Below are 15292 nucleotides of genomic sequence, written 5' to 3'. Positions count from 1 at the left end.
GACAAAAAGGAGGTAGCAGCAGACTCAAGGTAAACTAAGGTTTGCAGAAGCCCAGGAAATGCTCAAGGTGGGGGCGAGAGCAAAAGAGGCAAAAACATCAACAACTCCTCTGGCATTCCCATAATAACTTGATAGCACAGAATATCGAGGGATGAAAAAGTGGGGAAATGGGCAAGCAGGTGGGTGGGTTGACTGGAACAGAGGACAGAGAGAGAGAGAGACAGAGAGAGAATATGAATGGGAGAAATATACCGTATTTTTCTGTGTATAAGATGGCCCTGTGTATAAGACGTCCCCTGTTTTGGGGGACTCCGAATTAAGAAAATGGGGGGGGGGGAGATTGCCCAGAGTTGCTGAGCATTTTGGGGGGGAGGATTGTCCATAGTTGAGATTTGGAGGGTGGGGTGGCCCAGAGTTGTTGAGCCTTTTTTAGAGGGGAATGCTGAAAATTGCACACCCGCCAGACATACGCTGCCGCTCACACGCGTCACAAAAGCGTCGGCAAATCAACACCAGCCCCTTGCCACAGCCACCAATAACACACCCAATAGCTGCTGACAAACTCTGGCTCGCGGAAGCAACCAACCCCACTATCCGTGTATAATTTTTAGCATCATTTCTTAATTAAGAAACCTTGTCATATACATGGAAAAGTACAGTATATGGAAAGAATCATCTCGTTGTCACTTCTTGGTTCATTCTGAGAATCTATCTTAGACTCTCCCAGGGTGGAAGAAAGAGACATCAATGGAGTCCTGTCGTCCAGGTCTGCACAAAATCACCTGCTCCACTCCTGATCTGATCTTGGGGCAGAGAGGTTGGAAGAAGGAAGAACAAATCTGGATGACTGCATTCAGACACATTCCCAGGAATGTAAACACTGCAATTTAAAACCACCAGCACATCAACCGTAATTAAAAACAACAGCTAAGTATTCCTATTTCCTGGCTCTTGCCGGTTATGTACTTACACATCTCGTTGCGGTAATAGTCAAAGAACTGGTGATGGGAGACTGTCCTCTGTGAAAACTGACGGAAACCTCCATCGTTCTGAAACGAGAAGTGAGGTGGGGGAAATAACACACCAAAAATGTTTTTACTCAGTATGTTTGTTACAGGACTCAGTTGTCCAGCCAGATTCAGTGAAAACATAACAGGGAATGGAGCAAGTGACCCAGATCTTGCGGGAATTACCAGTTTGCTAAATGGCTCAGATCTAAAGCTTTGGGGCCAAGCAAAGATGGGTGGGTGGAAGTGGATGGGAATAATTAGCACGAAGTTCAAATCACTGCTCAGTCATGGAACCAGCAGAGGTGGTAAAAGTGTTCAAGGACTAAACCATAATGGGGACAGGGCACTGCATGGTTGAGCATTTTCCCAGGGGATTGAAAAATTGATGGACTATGCAGAACTGACAAAACTGACATACAAGCCACGGGACAAGGATAACTGTGACTTTAAAGATGAATGGGAACCCTTTACAAAGTATTTGAAGATGCAACAAAGCGAACTGGACTCCTTGGCTGGTTTTGAATAAACATTCACAAACTTTTTATTGATAATAATCAGCTAAATAGTTTGAGAATCTATACAACTGTGTAACATGCAGGAAACAGCATTTTTAGAGAAATCAAAGACTGGAACTGAGGGAAGTCGGGGGTGGGGGTGGGTGGGTTCTGTGGGGGGAGGGAGGAAAAATGGGGGGAATAAGGATGATATGTTTCTGGATAATATGTTTTGTTTTAATTATGAATAAAAAAGTTATTAAAAAAAGAATGCACAAAAAAGAAGATTTTCCCAGGGGAGGGATGGAAGCCTCCCAAATCTATGCACATAAAAAGTCAACATGTCGGGCTAAACCTCTAAACCACTGAGGCTCTTGGGCTTGCTGATCAGAAGGTCGGCGGTTCGAATCCCTGCGAAGGGGTGAGCTCCCGTTGCTCGGTCCCAGCTCCTGCCAACCTAGCAGTTTGAAAGCATGAAATGCAAGTAGATAAATAGGTAAACGGCATTTCTGTGCACACTGACACTCGTCACGGTCCTCTGTATGCCAGTAGCGGTTTAGTCATGCTGGCCACATGACCCAGAAAACTGTCTGTGGACAAACGCCGGCTCCCTCGGCCTGAAAGCGAGATGAGCGCCGCAACCCCATAGTCATCTTTGACTGGACTTAACCATCCAGGGGTCCTTAACCTTTACCTAACATTCTACGCACAGGGAATTTTGCATTCAGTCATCCAAGCTGAGTAACAGCCCCAGGTGCCTGGGACCCCATACAGTGATACCTCAGGTTACAGACGCTTCAGGTTACAGATTCCACTAACCCAGAAATATTACCTCAGGTTAAGAACTTTGCTTCAGGATGAGAACAGAAATTGTGCAGTGGTGGCACAGTGGTGGCGCAGCGGCAGCAGGAGGCCCCATTAGCTAAAGTGGTGCTTCAAGTTAAGAACAGTTTCAGGTTAAGAACGGACCTCCGGAACGAATTAAGTACGTAACCAGAGGTACCGCTGTACTATTGCTAAGTAAGAGCCGCACAGCCAGTGATATCTGGCAGATGGAGAGCTGTGCTTTGATCAGAGTATCCTACCTCTGCTCTGAATTTACTGTGTGGTCTGGGGCAAGTTGCCAGAAACTGCACCTTATGCCAAATGCGAGTGCACAGAAATGTCTCCAGTTTTTCTTTAGGTCATCATAGAAATGGATGGAGGATTGTTACTGAGGCAAAGATACATGGGATGGGGACGTTCATCTCTTTCTTCGAGGAATTACCCAGGCAAAAATCCTCCCTCCCCCGGTGCAGATATGACATTTAGGTAAAATGTTCGCATTTAGTGCCAGCAGGAGACTTGCATGTGGCCTGAGTGTGTGTGGATTTTTGGCCTGGTCAAAGGGAAAGGGATAAACCTCACTTCCTGTATGATTCAGTCCTAATGCTGCAGTTAATTAAAGTACAGTGGTACCTTGGTTTAGGGAACTTAATTTGTTCCGGAAGTCTGTTCTTAAACCGAAACCGTTCTTAAACCAAGGCACGATTTTCCTAGTGAGGCCTCCTGCTGCCGGTGCCCTTCCACCGTTCGGCTTCCGTTCTTAGACCAAGGTAAAATTCACAAACCGGGACACTGCTTTCGGTTTTGAGGAGTTCTATAAACCGAATTGTTCGTAAACAGAGCTGTTCTTAATCCGAGGTACTACTTTACAGTGGTACCTCGGGTTAAGTACTTAATTCGTTCCGGAGGTCCGTTCTTAACCTGAAACTGTTCTTAACCTGAAGCACCACTTTAGCTAATGGGGCCTACCGCTGCTGCCGTGCCGCCGGAGCACGATTTCTGTTCTCATCCTGAAGCAAAGTTCTTAACCTGAAGCACTATATTTCTGGGTTAGCGGAATATGCAACCTGAAGCATATGTAACCCGAGGTATGACTGTAGTTGTATGTTAAGCTTTCAGCAGAAAATGTCATTTGGTCCTCAAGAGATTTGTGATGATCAGCCAGCTGCAAGGAGCAGGAACAGCAATGGGGTGTTGAGATCAGGGCCACCTCTGCACGAGTTTATCCCATTTCCCTTTCCATTTCCATAACTGTTAATATCTGCCTTATATTTCAGCTTTCACATGATGTAAAAGCCACTTGGGGAAAACTAATGGAATGTAGCACACGTTCAGCACTTATTTCTGTATTAAGGGAGACCCACAAGTTAGGTGAGGGTTACGTTCCGGGGATCGCGCCTAAGGGCCAAAATTGCGTAGAGTCAAAACGTCAAAACTCATTGGGTTCAATGGTGGGGGGATTGCCAAATAATAATAATAATAATAATAATAATAATAATAATAATAATAATAATAATAATTTATTTATACCCCATCCATCTGGCTGAGTTTCCCCAGCCACTCTGGGCGGTTCCCAATCGAATGTTAAAAACAATATAGTGTTAAAAACAATACAGTCATTTTCCAAAGTCATTTTCCCCAGAATCCAGCCCCCCTTTTTTAAAAAATGTAATTTTTGTTATCAGCATAAAGCCGAATGCTTGCAAGTTGAATGCACACAAGTTTGCGCGGTTACCGTATTTGATTTGGCAGGGGAGGCGGAGCATTTGCAGGCCCCCTTAACTCAAAACTGTGGTAGTAAAGTTGCAAAATTTGGACAGCATGCCAGCACAAAGTTCTGTTGTGTTTTCATGGAGGAATCATGAGGTAACAGAAGCACACACGGGTGGAAAGGGGGGGATAGCAATGATGCTCGACGATGTTTAGTGCCCTGTCACTTCACACCCACTGCTAGGAATTTTTTTTCAGCATGATGCGCCAGTCTATCAGTCAGAAAGCCACAGTTCCCTAACACAACAGGTATAGCAGCATGAAAGGAAAACAAGTGAGAAGTGCTAGCATTATAATCAGGAAAAGTGATGCCATATTCTCCACGTGTAAATGCACCCAGGTAAAAACATAGCTATTAATCAACGGTGCCTCTCACTTGGCCAATGTGCTCCTGTTGTTGTATTTTGCCTTTTTTTAAAGCACTATTTAAATGAAGTATTGTTTTATCGCATTTTAATGTTGCTTCTCTCTCTCTCTTGTGTGAACAACGGAGAGCGGGTTATAAATATTTTAATGGGGTTGTTTTATTGCATTTTTCATTGATGGCGTGCTTTAAATTATTTCATATTTTAACAACTTTGTGTGCTTGTTTTTTCATGCTTTGTAAACCGCTTAGAAGCCATCTGGGGCATTTTGCGCTATATAAATCAATTAAACGCTAAGAGATAATAATAGCTTGTTAATTTAAATAAATAATAATAACCACATTGGGCCATTGTGAGGGCTGAACCTGGTAAACAGCCGTGAAGTCCTTTGCAGTTTAAAAAGTGTTGAACAGGGGCGCCGACTTATAAAAAATATTGGGGGAGCCCGCGAAAGCTCATGAATAATTAATAAGCTCATGAATATGCAGATAAAGTGGCACCGCCTCCTCGTGAGCGAATAGGGGAGAGCGTGCTGCGCCTATTAATCAGCTCCGAAGGAAATTGGGTGGAGCTTTTGCTCGGGAGGGAGGGCAGGAGGCATGCAGCCCGACCCTGTGCATTTTGGGCTGGGGGAGGGGCGGCGGTGGCGCTCTGCTGGAGGGGCGCCCGAGATTATTGGGGGGGCAGAGCCCCCCCAAACGAATTTTTGAGGGGGCTCGGGCCCCCTCAGGCCCCATGGAGTCGGCGCCTATGGTGTTGAATCAATGGAGAAAAGGGCAAGCCCAAGAACAGCTGATTCTGCTTTGTCCGCAACTAATTTTGACTCAAAGTGAAGACTGTTAAATCCAGATTTGCCATGTGGTGCAAAACTATCGACAGAAAACCATAACCACAGAACCTAACCAGCATTTTATCCTGGAAGCTATAAAAGTGACAAAAATAACTAGTCGAAATGAGGTCCCTGAATTAGAAAATATGAGATTTTAAAAATACACATATTTGTAATGCTGGCAACGAATTCGATGGAAAATGATTTACCCATCTCAGAGAGAGATACCATGTGGTCTAAAGATTCTGGTCCCGTGGTGAGGACCAGGGATGTGCAGAACTACCATTTAGCTGTGTGAAGTACTAACTCATGTACATAAAAATTTCAAGATTGGCAATAAACACACTAATTACCACTCTGACAACATACATACAGCATAAAAACCACTAATTATAGCTGGTTGAGGCTTTCTGTGAAGAGCAGGCAGGCATCGGAGAAACATAAATAGTAAAGTGGTTTTTCATTTCTTCAAATAACCCTGGAAAACCCCAGGCACATGGCGAGGATTATAGATCAGCTGTCCTCCACTTCCCTGGCTTTGACAGGAGATTCAGCAAGTTTCCATTTATGCTTCACTTTGAACTGCAAGGGGCTGATAATACACAAGGCAGTCCTTAGTGTTAAGCCCTCTAGCCTTGGTATCCAGTTCCACTTTTATTTACTCCTGTGATAGGAATTTTGAGGTCTTAGATATATGGTAATGTTCATAAGCGTACCAACCAAGCACGTACATAGATCAGCCCAGGAAGACCGACCTGGAACCATTTTGATTCCTAAACTGAGCAAATGTTTTCTTTGCAAGGTCAAAGTGGGAAACCTCCCATTGTCTCTTTCCTCACAAATCCTGTCTTAAGGGCACATTTAAGATATGAATAGGGTGTGAGCCTGTGACCTGGCCCAGGAACTAAGTATTTATCATTACAAAAGACTAGCCAGGCTCCCCAGGCAATCCAGTCAAGTAACCTGCCAGACAGGAGATAAACAACGACAGGAGAAAAACAACATTCAAATTTTCTGTTTTAGACCGCCTTTTTTGTGATGTAGGTATGATGTATCTGAGGGGTGGTCTTAGGTTACACCCCTTCTGTGATGTATATATGATGTTTCTGGGGGTGGTCTTGCGCGCCATTATAAGGCCTTGCGCGCCATTGTTCTGGGTTCCTCCTCCTTTCCTGCGGGTGAGGGGAGCACCCTGTTGCAACAGATCAATAAAGATCAAGTTTACTAGCTGCTTTGCTTCTCAATATTCTCTGGTTGGCCTCTGTTATTTTCTCCTACCAATAGGGAACCTATGTAAGGACTCTATATGGGCTCTTGGATACCCCATAAGGGAAAAGGGCAATTTTTGTTTACAACACTCCCACATTTGAAGTAGTCTACACTTCACTCTTAACTCGCACCTGAATTATTCCCAAAGAACAGAAATTTAAGAGGAATTCTGCCTTTGGGACATAATGTAGGTGCACCCTGGTTTTAAAAGTTAGATGCAAATGAAGCGCACGGCAAAATTCCTCTTGGATTTCTGCAATATTCTGACTTCTCCAGGATGCCAGTTTCTGAAAGATGCTGCTGTCAGACTGGATCTCTTTCCTCCTCTCAACCTTCAGCTGCCAAAATGCCTGACAAATATCTCAGGGAACAGACTCGTTGAGCACATCAAGTATCAGCTCCAGTTTTTGATATGCAACAGCAAAGATTAAGGGACACCGGATTGACAGGGAAGTTCTAGGAGCTATGGAGTCAAGTCATACAGATCATCTTCACAGAGAAGTGTTTCAAGGCCTAAGAAAAACCATGTCACCTTTGCAAACGTCATGTTTGAGAGCTGCAAGCAACCCTTTCATTTGTTTTGATCTCTTTGAAATGTATCTGCGGCATGTTTTGTGCGATTTAAATAAGCACCTCGGATCAAGATATTGTTAGCAGGCTTGTGGAAGTGCAAGCTTTGAATGACCCAGCGTGGGGGGGAAACTGCGGTAGATTATATGTTCCAAGTTTACCCAAAGTGGAAGGGACTGCAAAAAAATATGAAATGTGGCTTCCACTTCAAGAAACTGACCCAGACCTCATGATGAACAACAGATCTACAATTTCAGTTTCTGTCCATTTCTCAGCAATGCAATCATGAGTTCAGTTCACCGAATTTATGCAGCCATTTGCTTCTTTTTGGGGGGGTGGCGAAGTCACCACAAAAAAATGTGTACACATTTTCATGACATTTTTCCAATACATGCAATTTTGTATACAATTTTCATCGCAATTTATGCATCCATTTGATATTTTTTTTAGGGGGAAGGGGAAGCCGCCACAAAAAATGTGCACGCATTTTCATGACGTTTCTGCAACATGCGCAATTTTGTATACAATTCTATATTGCAAACTTTGGAAAAGGGCGAGGAGTGTGCTTCGGTTCATGAAATGCAAATCAGGTAGGCTCGCTTTAAAATGCAAATCATTTCTCACCCATCCTTACCCAGGCGCCAGATTGCTTAGGTTCAGCAAGGTGACTTCATCACATGCTTTCAAACAGTTCTCTGGGACAAGGCCAGTTATGGAGGAAAGGGATGCTCAAAACAGACCCACCTGGTTGTTTCTCAACTGTCCCAGGGCTGACAAGGCAGTTTCTGGAACCAAATTGTGGCGAAGCCAGTTTTGGGGTTTAGCTCGAGGGCTGATGACTGTAAATAAACCTTAATGGCCAGCGCAATTCTCTCTTTTCTTTGTGTTTGGATTGGGTGATTTTAAAAATTGAAGGAGAGGAAGATGGCTCGTTGCCACATGTCTACTCATCTTTGGTTAGAGAAGGTCTTCCCCTTCTCTTGAATTACAACTGACATTTCAATCCACTGTAACCTATTTGCAAAGTATTCATTTGCTCCTTTCTTTATGAGCATCCAATAAAAGATTGCCATTTTATGATCCATTAAAAAAAGATGGGGGGAAAATTAAATAAAAACCATGAAAGACATTTGCTGGAAGCAATAAATAATTTACTTCCAATTTCCACGCACTGAAGATTAAACTGGCAACTGCTCAAAAAGTTATTAAAATGATGGTAAGTAAAGAGGTTTTTGGAATTGAGGTACCAGAGTTTGTTTGTTTTTTTTAAAAAAAGTCAATAAAGGACTGCAACACATTTTCAGGACTTGGGGCATTCGAGATAAAAATTTGTTCAAACTACCAGAATTCCATTGCTGTGTGTGTGTGTGTGTGTGTGTGTGTGTGTGTGTGTTTTCTTAAATGACCTTGCTAAAAAATGGGAGCGTAAGGAATGAAAGCTATGGTTTTCCCAGTAGTGATGTATGGAAGTGAGAACTGGACCATAAAGAAGGATGATTGCCGAAAAATTGATGCTTTTGAATTATGGTGCTGGAGGAGACTCTAGAGAGTCCCATGGACTGCAAGAAGATCAAACCTATCCATTCTAAAGGAAAACAGCCCTGAGTGCTCACTGGAAGGAGGTGAGAAGAAAAAGGTTACCTACCCCAGGCCAAGGGGAATAGACTATGTATGACATTCTAACTTACAGCACCATCTTCCCCATTACTTCATCAGAGCATGATGGCAAAAAGCACAAGGCTGAACTGAAAGAATTGTGGGAATCCCCCCCCCCATGCAAACACAGATGTGTAGGGCATCTTTACTGTATCATTCACTGTATGATGAAGATTCATCTCTTTACCCTGGCCTTTGACACTTTGACACTTGAGATGATGATGATGATGATGATGAGAAGAAGAAGAAGAAGAAGAAGAAGAAGAAGAAGAAGAAGAAGAAGAAGAAGAAGAAGCCGTCTATCTCACTGGGTTGCCCCAGCCACTCTGGGCAGCTTCCTATAAAATATTAAAAACACAATAAAATATCAACCATTAAAAACTTCCCTGAACAGGGCTGCCTTCAGATGTCTTCTAAAATTTGTGTCATTCTTTATCTCCTTGACGTCTAATGGGAGGGCATTCCACAGGGCAGGCGCCACCACAGAGAAGGCCTTCTGCCTGGTTCCCTGTAACTTCACATCTCGCAGTGAGGGAACCACCAGAAGGCCCTCGAAGCTGGATCTCAGTGTCCGGGCTGAACGATGGACATGTGTATTCTCAGGACCTGCCCTATTCTTATGATATATATTTTTTGTTTTGTTTTGAACTGTTTCTAATCTTGAGTTTTTAAATTGCTGCAATCCAACCCCTGGGGCCTTATTGCGATGGGCATGTAAGAAATCAAAACAATACAAATAACAACAATTCCACAACTCTGTGGGCTGAGTTCTGTATTAATTATGCTTTATGTAGGAGATGGGTGGATGCCATTTAACTGTGTGTTATTATCTTCTGAAAGTAATTCTCTTTTCTTTTCAAGTAACTCGGGAGTTCTATTAGCTTTCTCTCTCTTTATATCAGCTTTTTTAAAAAAACAAAACAACAAAATAATATAAAAGCTTGCTAGAAGAAGCAGGCCAATGTTTTTGCAAGCACGCTTAGCTATACCATATGCCTGCTTAAATCATTTCTATCAAACAAGTTGTAGGGTTCATTTCAGTCCCGCTTTCCTTTCCTTCGCAATACGCTTACTGGTATTTATCCAATTTGTGCTGTTCCTCTTGCCAAATTGCAGGTTTGAGATCTCAACTAGGCGGAAGGACAGCTGCGCTATTGTTGACCATCTCACCAAAATGAAAAAGAGGGGGGAAAGAGCTTGCAGGCACAGCCCAGCTCACCAGAAGAAGTCAGTGACAGCTGCCTCTGTTGGTCATTACACTCTACGGAACAACCAGGGCTCTGAGAACTTCGAAAGGAAAAAAGGAGATATTTTTGGCCTTTGAGGGCAGAGGGAGTTGCATGAATTTGAGCTTTGTTGTAAAAAGAAAAAAGTGCAAACGAAGACTTAAATAAACTGTCCAGCCACATTTCCCATCTCACATTGCTCTATCTCCAGCCTTCAGGACAGAACATCCAAAGGAGAAACATAACTCTCTGATATAGAGCAGGCGATAAGCCCTTTGCCAGTTTTCTGTCGTGAGATTTGTTGTTCTTCTTCTCTCCTTCGGCCCCCCGCCTCCCAAACCACCAACTTGCTCCCATTAACAGCAATTTCCCAGCTGTTCCAAGCTGGGCAGCCATACATCAACCGAAGAAACAAGTCTTAAGATAAGATGCCACCGCTTTCAAAAGAGGGATGTTTCCAGGCTCGTCCCAGCACCAACAGATAATGAAACATCTGGGTGGGACTAGCTGAAATGCCCTTTGTTTGAGAGAAGGAATCAATCTCCCGAGCTAATGGGCACTTTGCGATCTTTCCCACATGTGTGGTCTGCTCTATATTCCTCCCTCCGTCCAAGTGCCTTTTCAAACCCGGGAGGGAGGAAAGCAGAGATCTCCGGAGTTATTTCAAAGAATGCCATTGTTGCGACAGCAAGCGAGGAGAGACTGCGTTAGATGGAGCAGACTAATGGGGATGGGGGCACATGTCCGCAGATAACAGCTCAGAGACTATACAGCTGGCTTTGAGGGCTTGTCCACCAGCACACTGTTAATTATTTAAAGGAGAGGGCAGAGGGAACGCTCGTCACATCTGTCACCCGCATCCAGGCAGGACTGCCACTGTTCGCGGGACCAGATGTGTTTATTTGGGACGTACACTAACTAGCTCCTTAATGGTTCCGAATCCTTAGCCAAAAGTTAATTAGGCAAACACGCCGAACATTCGTCACCTTGCATGGCAGCCCTTTTTCCTGCCTGCCTTTTTTTGTGGGGTGGATAACAAAACAAGACTTTGATCAGTTCTCACGCACAATTTCTCATACCAACTGGAAAACACCAAATTGGGGGAACTGAAGTCACCCGGCTGCAGTGCATTTATCTATCAGAGACAGATAGCGACATCAACAAATAAAATAACAATTTGGGGGGGGGGTTGCACCCCACTGATCTGACTACGTTGCCCCAGCCACTCTGGGCAGCTTCCAACATAATATACAGAAACATAACAACAACAACAACAACAACAGCCACAATATCATACATTAAAAACATCCCAATACAGTGAGAGCCAGTGTGGTGTAGTGGTTAAGAGCGGTAGACTCCTAATCTGGGGAACTGGGTTCGCGTCTCCGCTCCTCCACATGCAGCTGCTGGGTGACCTTGGGCCAGTCACACTTCCTTGAAGTCTCTCAGCCCCACTCACCTCACAGAGTGTTTGTTGTGGGGGAGGAAGGGAAAGGAGAATGTTAGCCGCTTTGAGACTCCTTAAAGGGAGTGAAAGGCGGGATATCAAATCCAAACTCTTACTGCCTTCAGAGGTCTACAGAAGGTTGTATAATGATAAGAGAAATAGAGAGATAGGAGAAATTGGGCAGTCAATAACTCAAGTTCTGGTCTTTTAACTCAACAGGATCATTAGCTATCACAAGTTCCAGAGGGGTAGGAACATTTTTACATTTTTTATTATTATTATTATTATTATTATTATTATTATTATTATTATTATTATTATTATTATTATTATTATTTGCCCCTTGAAGCAAAAACGGAGGGTTCTATTGCACCCCGAAAACCAGAAAAATTGTTAATAGGCTATAGCTAATTTCAACAGACATGCCGGCAGGAGCATAGAGATGCAGAATTTTTAAAGAAGAAAAATACAGCAGCTATATTTTAAACAAACAGGGTTAGGGGAGAATTTTGCTTCCATTTTTCATTTCAAGGCAAGCTTTGCTAACACTTTTCAAAACAACACAGAAACCGAAACACGGCTATCCTTTGAAATACGCACTTCTCCAAAGTTTGCAGAACAGTTCTCCTGCCGTGTAACGTGTACAAAAATACCAATATTAGGGAAAAACATCCATAACGATGTAGATACTGGTGAAACTGGCATGCATATTATGAGGGGAACCTGCATGGGAAACATGTATATCAGGCAAGATTACATACTTTAGGAGAAAGTCACACTAAAATGCTGATGAATTTTCATGAGCATATAAAAAAAAGAACTCTTCAGCTGATGTGGAAAATTGGAAGATTGGAAAAAATGAGGAAGTGGAATTGGAAGATTTCTCCATCCTGAGCCCAAACCAGAAAAAAGAGGAGTGTGATCGACTACATGGAATTGGCTGAGATGACTGGCAGAATCCGAGACCAGGGAGAAGAGTTGGTGAAAGAAGAATGGAAGAAATTTAAAGACTATTTACAGAAATATTGTAAAATTGATGAATGTTAGAAGGATGTTGGATAGAAACTAAGGGGTTTCCAGCTGTAATGCTTTAGGAGATACGAAAAAAAAAGGCTTATAAATGGGTAAAAGCTTAATGGTAAGGATTTGCTGAACTAACAAATAGAAGTGGAATACAAAGAAGGGAGGTATGAGGAGGTCTGGGGAACTAAGCGTATGGAAGATATGGTATGGAAAATTATTTGTTTTTTAACTGTTTTTATGTTGTATTTTGTTTCTTTTTATTTTTTCATTTTTTCATTGTTATATTTTAAAAAAACTTTAATAAATATCTTTTGGGGGGGAAAGAAAAAAGAGGAGTGTGAAGGTCTTTTAAATTCTTTTTTAAAAATATTCTGGGGAGTACTGAAGTTTCAGAGAAGTTATTCAGGGGCTACGATTCAGGGAATGGTACGATCGAGGGGGTCAGGGAAATAGGTGCACACACCTCACTGCATGATGCTTAAAGATGCGCTCCTTGCATTGTTTGTGATATCTGAATGCAAACTTCTCAAGAGTCAGTTCTGCCTGAATAATAATCGCTGGCTGCCGATCCGGCTACCGAGACTCATCCAGCCTCTTGTAACGTATTAACCCCTGAACATCTGGGGACTGGGTTATCTGAAAGACAGCCTGCCCATTACAGCCATGTAAGATCACTCAGGGCATATGGGGAGATTGTATTTGTGGCACTGCAGTCCACAAAATGCCACATGGCGCTGACCCAAAAATTGGCATTTTCTGCCATTGCCCTTGCACTGTGGAAATTTCCTCCCTCTGCAAATATATGAAGCATAATCTATTCGTCACTTCAGGTGTCTTTTTTGCCCAAGCTGCCCCTGACAGATTTGCTCAGACCCCGTTATTTCTAGATTTCTGTTTACGTGCTCCTGTTTTTATAATTTATGTTGTTTTTGTTTATCGCTTATGGATTTTTTTTATTTTTTAAAAAATATATGATATGGTCTAGAAATGCTTTGGGAGGGGAGGCGGGGAATAAATGAAATCACACTAGTAAGTATTTCTGCAGCATCTTAAATACAAATAGATTTAGTGGACCACAGCCCACTTTGCCACAAACGACTCTAGTCCACAAAAGCTTCTGCCAGACTAAACAGGTTCGGCTTCATGGTGTCACAAGATTCTATGTTGCTTTTGCCAAAGGAGACGAACAGCACAATCTGAACCCAAATCCCTTGGGTGAGAGTTGAGACATAATAAAAACCAGGGAGCCGAGGACAACAAGGGCAAACTGTATCATAGGGGTAGTAGAAAGAGAGGAAGAAGGAAAGATGAAAATTGTAGAATCGTAGAGTTGGAAGGGACCTAAGGGTCATCTAGTCCAACGCAGGAATCTCAACACAGTCGTCCCCCATCCAATTTGAAACCATACCAGATCCTGCTTAGCTTTGCAAGGACAGTAGTAGTTTAATCGCTACACCACTATACACAGAATGAAAGCGTTTAAGGTCAGTGAGAAAGAGGAGGATTGGTTTGAGAAGATATTGAATTATTTGGGTAGGTTTGAACACTTTGGGGCAATTAAAATGTTAAATAAACCTTGTGGATGGAGAAGTGTTAACGTATATAAAACTGTACATATGGTTGATTTGAATATGTTATTATTGATTATATATACCCAGTGTATCAGCCGCCTGGGGGGTTTCACTGTTTGCGTTTTGGTTGTTGGTAAAAAATAAAAATATTAAACATTTTTTTTAAAAAAAAATCGCTGCACCACTGAGACCAGTCCTATACATACTTGATCAGTCCCATTGAACTCGATCAGACACGCTTCCAAGTAAATTGCGTACAGCGCTGCAGCGATGCACAACAGCCAAACTTTTTATGAGGGGGGTGGTTTCACCTGACCTCACATGAGGATAGATTTTTGTCTTCAAATGATATCACATTCCCCCAAGCACGTCTCAACTGTGTCTGTTTTGTGCATCCAACAGACCCCCGTCGCTCCCATCTGAGGCCAGATGCTGCTGTTGCCCTGATAAAAAAAGCTAAGATTTCAAAATCTTTTTTGCTGTAGTAAAAGCACAGATCCCACTTCAGTCTCCAAATTGCCTCATGAAAAGGAATGTGTGTGTTGTTACAGAGTCACCATAATGAAAAAACAACTCACAGATTGGGGAAACAGAGACCTCTGAGGCCACTAAGCAGAATTTAGTGCTTTGGGGTTTTCCACTTTTGTTTCGTTCCATAAAACACTGGATTGTGCAATGTGATACGGGCTGCAAGCCATGTCTCACCTTAAGTAAACCTATGGGGGTGGGGCAAGACCCTTGCAGACTACAGGGGCAATCATGAGGCAAATAGAAAGAATGAACTGAGCAGGGGGTGTTAAAATTTTGTTATGACATTTGGGTCCCACCCACCAAGGCACTCAGGACAGAAAAAAAATAGCTTTCCACACTTTACCAACCTTATGTAGAGTGAGAGAGAAAGGACATGTCCATTGGCCAACCAAGCTTTTGAGAGAGAGCAAGGATTTGAACCCAGGTTCCTGCAAACATCCTAAGATATCCACTGCACCAAAAGCTAACAGAACACTTATAATATTTTATCGTAAGCATGTTATTTTTGAACTGCAGCCGGCGTCTCTGTTTTAGGCATCTCAGTAGCACTCACAACACCAAGCACCTTATTATAGATTCAATCATATACACCAGTGGTTCTCATAGGGTGTGGTGGGAGAGGATTACAAGCATGGTGTAAAGGACAATCAAAGAAACATTTAAACATTTCGGTGTAATATAGTATAGCATATTTTTTAAAAATATA

General features: G+C 42.7%; 1 protein-coding gene across 1 annotated transcript in view; it reads right to left on the bottom strand.

Annotated features, from left to right (window-relative positions):
- ANTXR2 (ANTXR cell adhesion molecule 2) overlaps window positions 1-15292 on the bottom strand; it is a 153185-nt gene that overhangs the window by 81110 nt on the left and 56783 nt on the right. Inside the window, exon 11 of the mRNA XM_081207149.1 lies at window positions 971-1049. Within this exon, the coding sequence (XP_081063275.1) occupies window positions 971-1049 (79 nt within the window). The remainder of the gene's footprint in view (window positions 1-970; window positions 1050-15292) is intronic.

This window comes from Podarcis bocagei, assembly GCF_964188305.1.
Source record: "Podarcis bocagei genome assembly, chromosome: 9".
NCBI classification, from domain to species: Eukaryota; Metazoa; Chordata; class Lepidosauria; order Squamata; family Lacertidae; genus Podarcis; species Podarcis bocagei.
The sequence above is the reverse complement of the archived record's forward strand: the minus strand, read 5'-3'. Positions and strand labels throughout refer to the sequence as shown.